At 54.3% G+C, this 10,331-nt stretch overlaps 3 protein-coding genes across 3 annotated transcripts; all 3 read right to left on the bottom strand.

The window, feature by feature from the left end:
• Nucleotides 1-260: 260 nt before the first annotated feature.
• On the bottom strand, nt 261-1,937 carry NCLIV_017430 (uncharacterized protein; the record flags this gene model as incomplete). The annotated part of the gene is made up of 1 exon (XM_003881935.1): nt 261-1,937. The coding sequence occupies one exon, from the start codon at nt 1,935-1,937 to the stop codon at nt 261-263; it is 1,677 nt and encodes a 558-aa protein (XP_003881984.1).
• Nucleotides 1,938-4,288: 2,351 nt separating this feature from the next.
• NCLIV_017420 (uncharacterized protein) lies at nt 4,289-5,950 on the bottom strand (the record flags this gene model as incomplete). Its single annotated transcript, XM_003881934.1, has 1 exon — nt 4,289-5,950. The coding sequence occupies one exon, from the start codon at nt 5,948-5,950 to the stop codon at nt 4,289-4,291; it is 1,662 nt and encodes a 553-aa protein (XP_003881983.1).
• Nucleotides 5,951-8,562: 2,612 nt separating this feature from the next.
• On the bottom strand, nt 8,563-10,239 carry NCLIV_017410 (uncharacterized protein; the record flags this gene model as incomplete). Its single annotated transcript, XM_003881933.1, has 1 exon — nt 8,563-10,239. The coding sequence occupies one exon, from the start codon at nt 10,237-10,239 to the stop codon at nt 8,563-8,565; it is 1,677 nt and encodes a 558-aa protein (XP_003881982.1).
• Nucleotides 10,240-10,331: the final 92 nt, after the last annotated feature.

Below are 10,331 nucleotides of genomic sequence, written 5' to 3'. Positions count from 1 at the left end.
CCATCATGCAGATCGCATGGCACCGCGTCGACAACAGAAAATCACGTTCACCTGAGAGCCAGACAAGTTGCAGAAGGCAACTCTGCGAGCAACACCTAACCCGGCACGCCAACAATTGCACTGGCTCTTGCGCGGCTGGATTTGCTCAGAGGGAGGCACCGGCTCGGCGGTCGTTTGCATGGTAGAGCCGATTGCTTGTGCTGGTGATCCGTATCTCTGAGACCTGGATGGGGCCAGCATGCATATGCAGTTTGACGCACTCACCGACGAGACCTCTCGCCACCACCGTTGTGTGTAGCTTCCAGGAACGCCTCCTCAACATCACCGGGAAGACGTCGATCTTCATGGTTCCACTGTAGAAATCCGCTAATGAGTTCCCTGACCGCAGCAGGGAGGTCCCCACACTCGACAAAGTTAGGTTGCGGTCTGTGGGTCTTCGCCTGTGTCACCATGAATTCCAGATATGCACGATCGGGCAGGCTGGCTTGGTACGGCGAAGCGTGCGGTAGCGATCGACACCAGAGCATAAACAAGAGAGTTCCCAACGCCCATGAATCTCGTGCTGCAGTTATCATTACTTCCGGTTGTCGTTGAACCGACGCCTCTGCGGTCTGCGGGTCTAAATACAAAGCCGTGAACTGTATTCTTTTTGCGGTTCCGATTGCTCCTGCGAAGCCAAAATCTGTGAGGACAGGCTGTCCTGCACTGCTGATAAGGACATTCTCAAGCTTCAAATCATTGTGAGCAACGCCGTGACGATGTAGCCATGCAACACTCTTCACCAGCTGCCGCGTGAGATAGAACTTTGCCGAAAGTGAAAGGTCTTGCTCACCGACAAGCTGTTGGAGGTCGCAAGTAAAGGCAGGAGATACAGAAACAACGGGATAGACAGCATACGCATTGCCTGCAAGAACCTCGATGGGCATGTTGGAAACACGGCCAACATCATGTGGAAAAAGAAGTCCGTGTTGTAGAGCCGTTTCCGGGTTCACGTGTGGTAGAGCAGTTCTCATTGAGCTCTCATCCCGGATAATGCGTTCTTGCATTTCCTTCTGGAACTTTTTTATCTGAGATGCGGAAAGACCTGTTTGTCGTTGTAACCTCATGACGGTTATCTTAGCTGCCACTGCCACCCGGTTTGGCAAACTTGCCGCGCCCGCTTTCGTCTGTGACAAACGAAACACAATCCCCGTTGACCCCATTCCCAGGAATTCTACCGGCCCTGTCAGTTCGAAAGATTCTCCGCTGAACGTAGACTCAACCGTCAGACGGAGGCCTTGTCTGAACCTTCTCTGCAAATCGGCTGCCGCCGCTCGCTCGGCAGGTGGTAATCCTGCAACTGCGGGAAGTCGATTCACGACATGTGAGCTCATATCCTGCTGCCCCTGGAGGTCAACCGGCGCGCCAAGATTCGTAGGAGTGGCAAGCAAAGACCGGCTCTCAACGAAGCTACCTTCAAAGCCGACGGGTGTAACAGCCTGTCCCTTAGCGATAGTAACCCTGTGATTCCAGGAATGTGGTTCTGGAGTCACTACGACACGCTGATGAACTCTCGACCTTCCCGTTCTACCTTTCCTCTGCGTCAGAACGTCTCCGACCTGTGAAGGGGGAAGGTCACCACGCGCGTATGCCCCCTCCCACTGCTCCTCTTCTGCACCAGGGAATCGCGACACTGCCAGGGAGCGTACCCTGGGCCACAGTCCAGCGCCATACACACGTTTAGTCTGCGTCCGAGAAACACTGCCCGTCAACTCGCCATAGTCCCCTACAGCGGGAGCTGGCGTCCGTGTCGCCCAGTCAGCCCCTCCAGACGGCCGCGCGTTTGACCCATCTGAGTCGCTGCCATAGTGAGCAAGGCACTGGTCACGAGGGAGACACTGTAGAAGTATGCAAGTAACAACCAGAAAGCGAACGGATGCCAGCGAAATTCTTTTCATCTTCGCGCGACAACGGTGCCTGGCGCTTCACCAGTATAGCGTCCCCGATGTCGGTTGCATGGGCGCGCAGGTAGGAGGTGGTCGGCTGATGTGATCCTGAGAAACTGGGAGCAGCGAAGCCAGTGGCGACACAGGCGCGCTCGAACGCTTTGTTGACACGGCTTACACACATCAGAGGCACGACATGACGAGGAGGAACACAAGATATTGAGAGAGTTTTGTGGATGAGACACCGCCAATCTGGCGGTGTTTGGTGTTTCCGAGTCGATATCGGTCAGAGCGCATCGGAGGAAGCAATGGGGGAGAAATGTGGGTCAAGTCATCCCCTTGGCCGAGAGTCTCGACGCGTGTGACAATCGCCTATCTTCTCGGATTAACATCTGCAAATGAATTTTTATCGTCCCCAGTTGTGGTCCCCAACGGGTCGTCTCACTCATGTCTTGGCGCCAAAACAAACCGTAGGTGACGAGCCGAGTTTACGTTGTCGCTCGTGACGCCGGACAAATCACAGCTCTGGCGGGGACGAGTTGTCCTTTTGCGGAGCATTAACAGATTCGGGAGTTCTGCAAAAAGAAAACTGGTTACGGTCAGAGCCTCGTTTTCTCCATCGTTCTCTCACGTCCGCCAATGTGTAGGGCTGTTACAAGACACGTGGTCGCGACGGAGTTCAGGGACTGCACCTGCGCGGCCGTGAGTTCTGGCTAGCCACGGGCGTGCCACGGGTCGCTGGCGACAGGAAGCGATCGGAGGGGGTTGTGAAACCTTCGTCCATCGCACTGCTCCTCTATGCTGAGTGTGGTAGAAGAAATCACTCGGTGGTTACGACGGGGACGGCGGAGTGTCGACGTGGCGACATATCTTGTAGTGCTATAGGTCTGCATTAAGGGTTTAAGCTACTGTTAATTTCGTCCGCAGAAGTACAGCTGCACCCACCCCCCACAATGGCAACCTGAGATCGCGCTGTCGTAGCAGCCACGCTGTGGGGCTGTTTGTGTCGAGAAACGAGTTGAGCAAGTTTCAGACCAGATTTGGTGTACTGGGGGTTTCACAAACGTTACCAGTCCTCAGGTGTATCCGAGTACGCTGCCATGCTCGATGACGAACTACATATCACTGTGCGTTTCCAGAGGAGTGACACCCGCTGTCAGTTTCTGTTGCCGTCTGTCCTCGGACCTTGCGTCACATTCCTCGTTGGCTGTATGCTGTGGAGAGGCTTAGAGTCACGGAGTGCGAGAAACTGCGTCGTGGAGAGGAGCAAGATGAAGCGAAGCGATAAAGGCTGGCGCGTCACTTGGTCCCGATGGGACGCACCAGGCATTGGTGTCCTTCACGTAGAGTCAGATCATTAACGTTGCATCCTCTTAGCTCTTAAATGTCATGGAAAACTAGTGTTTGACAGCACATCCTGGGGAAGCATCGTCCCCAGTTCCGGCCGTGTGTCTGCCGTCGAGGACCCCGTCAGTGCCCACATAATTCGAGGCTCCTGTTTTCGCCCAACTCAGGCACTGAACGAAAGTGCCGGTCGTGGCACTCCCTACCTACAGAAAGGTTTCCAGCAAAAACCGAACGATTCTACCTCTCGTCTCCCAAGCCACCTGACCTACTTCGTCTCGGTTTTCGGGAGACGGCAAAAGGGTCAAAAATTCGAAGCGGCATCATATTTCCGTAGGCATTTGCTGTCCGCGACTCCTAGTCTCATCCACAAATCAACACCGTTTCTCGTCTAGAACAATGCTTATATTGATCTATTTGCCCCAGCATAGCCTCATGTCTCGGCCGAATCCATGTCTACATGGGCTGTTTGCTGCCAGAGCCGTATGCGTTGCCTCAAGGGACGGCCCTCCTGAAGCACACACGCGGGGGTGTTAAATCAGACCACCGGACTCTTGCAATATATGCAGCGACGAAAACTCCCGCCGGGATACCAACCCATTTAGTAGATCTATAGGACGTGTCCGACGCCACAGGAGGTTCGTAGAATCCGCACAGACCAAATGAATTCGTGACACACGCTTCTACGCGTATAAACGTTTGCATGTATTTCGCTCGTACATTTGACAGCCTTTTCAGAAACGACCCGTTTCCCCGCTGCCATCATGCAGATCGCATGGCACCGCGTCGACAACAGAAAATCACGTTCACCTGAGAGCCAGACAAGTTGCAGAAGGCAACTCTGCGAGCAACACCTAACCCGGCACGCCAACAATTGCACTGGCTCTTGCGCGGCTGGATTTGCTCAGAGGGAGGCACCGGCTCGGCGGTCGTTTGCATGGTAGAGCCGATTGCTTGTGCTGGTGATCCGTATCTCTGAGACCTGGATGGGGCCAGCATGCATATGCAGTTTGACGCACTCACCGACGAGACCTCTCGCCACCACCGTTGTGTGTAGCTTCCAGGAACGCCTCCACAACATCACCGGGAAGACGTCGATCTTCATGGTTCCACTGTAGAAATCCGCTAATGAGTTCCCTGACCGCAGCTGGGATTTGGCCGCACAGCTGGAACTCGGGTACAGGTGGAGTCCCCGTTGCCTGTGTGACTATGAACCGGACCACGGCCCGCGGATGGAGATGAGCTATCTGCCCTAAACCGAATGGAAGCACTCCGCACCACAACGTGAAAAGAAGGATTCCCAGTGCCCATGCATCTCTCGTTGCAACCACGTCGACTTTCTCTTGTCGCAGGCATGATTCTGCGGTTTCGGGGCCCATGTACGCTGGAGTGCCGAGGGCTTGCGACACAGATCCGAGACTGCTTGATAAACCAAAATCGCCGATGGCAACCTGACCGTCGGCACTGAGCAGGACATTTTCAAGTTTCAAGTCATTGTGGGAAACGCCTTTTTCATGCATCCACGCGACGCTCTGTACCAACCGGCGGGTAACATACAACTTTGCCGAATCCGATAGGTCGCCGTGAATCAGCTGCTCGAGGTCACAAGAAAATACAGGATATAAGGAAACGACGGGGAGCACAAAATATCCTTGGCCCGCTGGAAACCAGGTGGGTAGATTGGATAACCTGCCAACATCCGTTGGAACGACGAGACCGTGTTCGAGCATTTCCTCCGGGGTCACACCTGGGAGAGCACGCCTGACTGAACTCTCCTTCATCAAACACTTCCTCTTTATCTTTTTCCTGAGCCGGCGTTTGCCCCACCAGGAGAGCCGCTCGAAAAACCTTCTAAACACGATGCATATTTTTGCAGCCACCTGCGTTCGCTGTCTTGCCGCTCCATCTTCCAGCTGATTCAAACGCAACACAATCCCGTCGACTCCTATTCCCAAGAAGCCTGCCGGTCCCGCCAGCATGTACTGTGCGCCATTGAAAGCGGACTTGACTTTCAGAATCCGGTCGTCGTCGAATAGACTCACTAAGACCTCCTTCGCGGCATGCTGCTCCGGAGATGCGAGTACTTCGACAGAACACCTCGTGACAGCGGCCTGGACTTCCTCTTGGCCCTGGCAGTCAACTAGTGCCCTTGGGGGCGAACGCGTGGCAAGCAAAGACCGGCTCTCAACGAAGCTACCTTCAAAGCCGACGGGTATAACAGCCTGTCCCTTAGCGACAGTAACCCTGTGATTCCAGGAATGTGGTTCTGGAGTCACTACGACACGCTGATGAACTCTCGACCTTCCCGTTCTACCTTTCCTCTGTGTCAGAACGTCTCCGACCTGTGAAGGGGGAAGGTCACCACGCGCGTATGCCCCCTCCCACTGCTCCTCTTCTGCACCAGGGAATCGCGACACTGCCAGGGAGCGTACCCTGGGCCACAGTCCAGCGCCATACACACGTTTAGTCTGCGTCCGAGAAACACTGCCCGTCAACTCGCCATAGTCCCCTACAGCGGGAGCTGGCGTCCGTGTCGCCCAGTCAGCCCCTCCAGACGGCCGCGCGTTTGACCCATCTGAGTCGCTGCCATAGTGAGCAAGGCACTGGTCACGAGGGAGACACTGTAGAAGTAGGCAAGTAACAACCAGAAAGCGAACGGACGCCAGCGAAATTCTTTTCATCTTCGCGCGACAACGATGCCTGGCGCTGCAAAGGTATAGGATCCGCTGATATGATACGGAGGACTTGAGAAACGGGGAGTAAGTGCTGACACCGGCGCGCTCGAATGCTTTGTTAGCAAAGCTTACGCACATTATATGCACGAAACGACAAAGAAGAAGACAAGATGTGGGTGAGTTTGGTGGATGAGGCACCGCGAATCTAGCGGTGTTTGGTGTTTCCGAGTCGATATCGGTCAGAGTATATCCGATGAAGCAATGGGGGAGAATTGTGGGTCAGGTCATCCCCTTGGTCGAGAGTCTCGACGCGTGTGACAATCGCCTATCCTCTCGGATTAACATCTGCAAATGAATTTTTATCGTCACCAGTTGTGGTCCCCAACGGGTCGTCTCACTCATGTCTTGGCGCCGGAAAAAACCGTAGGTGACGAGCCGAGTTTACGTTGTCGCTCGTGACGCCGGACAAATCACAGCAATGTTATCAGATTAACATCTGCAAATGAATTTTGATCGTCCCTAGTTGTGGTCCCGAACTGGTGGTCACACTCATGTCTTGGCGCCAAAACAAACCGTAGGTGACGAGCCGAGTTTACGTTGTCGCTCGTGACGCCGGACAAATCACAGCAATGTTATCAGATTAACATCTGCAAATGAATTTTGATCGTCCCTAGTTGTGGTCCCGAACTGGTGGTCACACTCATGTCTTGGCGCCAAAACAAACCGTAGGTGACGAGCCGAGTTTACGTTGTCGCTCTTGACGCCGGACAAATCACAGCTCTGGCGGGGACGAGTTGTCCTTTTGCGGAGCATTAATAGATTCGGGAGTTCTGCAAAAAGAAAACTGGTTACGGTCAGAGCCTCGTTTTCTCCATCGTTCTCTCACGTCCGCCAATGTGTAGGGCTGTTACAAGACACGTGGTCGCGACGGAGTTCAGGGACTGCACCTGCGCGGCCGTGAGTTCTGGCTAGCCACGGGCGTGCCACGGGTCGCTGGCGACAGGAAGCGATCGGAGGGGGTTGTGAAACCTTCGTCCATCGCACTGCTACTCTATGCTGAGTGTGGTAGAAGAAATCACTCGGTGGTTACGACGGGGACGGCGGAGTGTCGACGTGGCGACATATCTTGTAGTGCTATAGGTCTGCATTAAGGGTTTAAGCTACTGTTAATTTCGTCCGCAGAAGTACAGCTGCACCCACCCCCCACAATGGCAACCTGAGATCGCGCTGTCGTAGCAGCCACGCTGTGGGGCTGTTTGTGTCGAGAAACGAGTTGAGCAAGTTTCAGACCAGATTTGGTGTACTGGGGGTTTCACAAACGTTACCAGTCCTCAGGTGTATCCGAGTACGCTGCCATGCTCGATGACGAACTACATATCACTGTGCGTTTCCAGAGGAGTGACACCCGCTGTCAGTTTCTGTTGCCGTCTGTCCTCGGACCTTGCGTCACATTCCTCGTTGGCTGTATGCTGTGGAGAGGCTTAGAGTCACGGAGTGCGAGAAACTGCGTCGTGGAGAGGAGCAAGATGAAGCGAAGCGATAAAGGCTGGCGCGTCACTTGTCCCGATGGGACGCACCAGGCATTGGTGTCCTTCACGTAGAGTCAGATCATTAACGTTGCATCCTCTTAGCTCTTAAATGTCATGGAAAACTAGTGTTTGACAGCACATCCTGGGGAAGCATCGTCCCCAGTTCCGGCCGTGTGTCTGCCGTCGAGGACCCCGTCAGTGCCCACATAATTCGAGGCTCCTGTTTTCGCCCAACTCAGGCACTGAACGAAAGTGCCGGTCGTGGCACTCCCTACCTACAGAAAGGTTTCCAGCAAAAACCGAACGATTCTACCTCTCGTCTCCCAAGCCACCTGACCTACTTCGTCTCGGTTTTCGGGAGACGGCAAAAGGGTCAAAAATTCGAAGCGGCATCATATTTCCGTAGGCATTTGCTGTCCGCGACTCCTAGTCTCATCCACAAATCAACACCGTTTCTCGTCTAGAACAATGCTTATATTGATCTATTTGCCCCAGCATAGCCTCATGTCTCGGCCGAATCCATGTCTACATGGGCTGTTTGTTGCCAGAGCCGTATGCGTTGCCTCAAGCGACGCCCCCTCATGAAGCGCACACGCGGGGGTGTTAAATCAGACCACCGGACTCTTGCAATATATACAGCGACGAAAACTCCCGCCGGGATACCAACCCATTTAGTAGATCTACAGGACGTGTCCGACGCCACAGGAGGTTCGTAGAATCCGCACAGACCAAATGAATTCGTGACACACGCTTCTACGCGTATAAACGTTTGCATGTATTTCGCTCGTACCTTTGACAGCCTTTTCAGAAACGACCCGTTTCCCCGCTGCCATCATGCAGATCGCATGGCACCGCGTCGACAACAGAAAATCACGTTCACCTGAGAGCCAGACAAGTTGCAGAAGGCAACTCCGCGAGCAACACCTAACCCGGCACGCCAACAATTGCACTGGCTCTTGCGCGGCTGGATTTGCTCAGAGGGAGGCACCGGCTCGGCGGTCGTTTGCATGGTAGAGCCGATTGCTTGTGCTGGTGATCCGTATCTCTGAGACCTGGATGAGGCCAGCATGCATATGCAGTTTGACGCACTCACCGACGAGACCTCTCGCCACCACCGTTGTGTGTAGCTTCCAGGAACGCCTCCACAACATCACCGGGAAGACGTCGATCTTCATGGTTCCACTGTAGAAATCCGCTAATGAGTTCCCTGACCGCAGCTGGGAGGTCCCCACACTCGACAAAGTTAGGTTGCAGTCTGTGGGTCTTCGCCTGTGTCACCATGAATTCCAGATATGCACGATCGGGCAGGCTGGCTTGGTACGGCGAAGCGTGCGGTAGCGATCGACACCAGAGCATAAACAAGAGAGTTCCCAACGCCCATGAATCTCGTGCTGCAGTTATCATTACTTCCGGTTGTCGTTGAACCGACGCCTCTGCGGTCTGCGGGTCTAAATACAAAGCCGTGAACTGTATTCTTTTTGCGGTTCCGATTGCTCCTGCGAAGCCAAAATCTGTGAGGACAGGCTGTCCTGCACTGCTGATAAGGACATTCTCAAGCTTCAAATCATTGTGAGCAACGCCGTGACGATGTAGCCATGCAACACTCTTCACCAGCTGCCGCGTGAGATAGAACTTTGCCGAAAGTGAAAGGTCTTGCCCACCGACAAGCTGTTGGAGGTCGCAAGTAAAGGCAGGAGATACAGAAACAACGGGATAGACAGCATACGCATTGCCTGCAAGAACCTCGATGGGCATGTTGGAAACACGGCCAACATCATGTGGAAAAAGAAGTCCGTGTTGTAGAGCCGTTTCCGGGTTCACGTGTGGTAGAGCAGTTCTCATTGAGCTCTCATCCCGGATAATGCGTTCTTGCATTTCCTCCTGGAACTTTTTTATCTGAGATGCGGAAAGACCTGTTTGTCGTTGTAACCTCATGACGGTTATCTTAGCTGCCACTGCCACCCGGTTTGGCAAACTTGCCGCGCCCGCTTTCGTCTGTGACAAACGAAACACAATCCCCGTTGACCCCATTCCCAGGAATTCTACCGGCCCTGTCAGTTCGAAAGATTCTCCGCTGAACGTAGAGTCAACCGTCAGACGGAGGCCTTGTCTGAACCTTCTCTGCAAATCGGCTGCCGCCGCTCGCTCGGCAGGTGGTAATCCTGCAACTGCGGGAAGTCGATTCACGACATGTGAGCTCATATCCTGCTGCCCCTGGAGGTCAACCGGCGCGCCAAGATTCGTAGGAGTGGCAAGCAAGGACGGACTCTCAACGAAGCTACCTTCAAAGCCGACGGGTATAACAGCCTGTCCCTTAGCGATAGTAACCCTGTGATTCCAGGAATGTGGTTCTGGAGTCACTACGACACGCTGATGAACTCTCGACCTTCCCGTTCTACCTTTCCTCTGCGTCAGAACGTCTCCGACCTGTGAAGGGGGAAGGTCACCACGCGCGTATGCCCCCTCCCACTGCTCCTCTTCTGCACCAGGGAATCGCGACACTGCCAGGGAGCGTACCCTGGGCCACAGTCCAGCGCCATACACACGTTTAGTCTGCGTCCGAGAAACACTGCCCGTCAACTCGCCATAGTCCCCTACAGCGGGAGCTGGCGTCCGTGTCGCCCAGTCAGCCCCTCCAGACGGCCGCGCGTTTGACCCATCTGAGTCGCTGCCATAGTGAGCAAGGCACTGGTCACGAGGGAGACACTGTAGAAGTATGCAAGTAACAACCAGAAAACAAATGGATGCCAGCGAAATTCTTTTCATCTTCGCGCGACAACGGTGCCTGGCGCTTCACCAGTATAGCGTCCCCGATGTCGGTTGCATGGGCGCAGGTAGGAGGTGGTCGGCTGATGTGA

The sequence above is a fragment of the Neospora caninum genome, chromosome VI, assembly GCF_000208865.1.
Source record: "Neospora caninum Liverpool complete genome, chromosome VI".
Taxonomy (NCBI): domain Eukaryota; phylum Apicomplexa; class Conoidasida; order Eucoccidiorida; family Sarcocystidae; genus Neospora; species Neospora caninum.
Note: the sequence above shows the minus strand (reverse complement) of the source record. Positions and strands in the feature narration are given on the sequence as shown.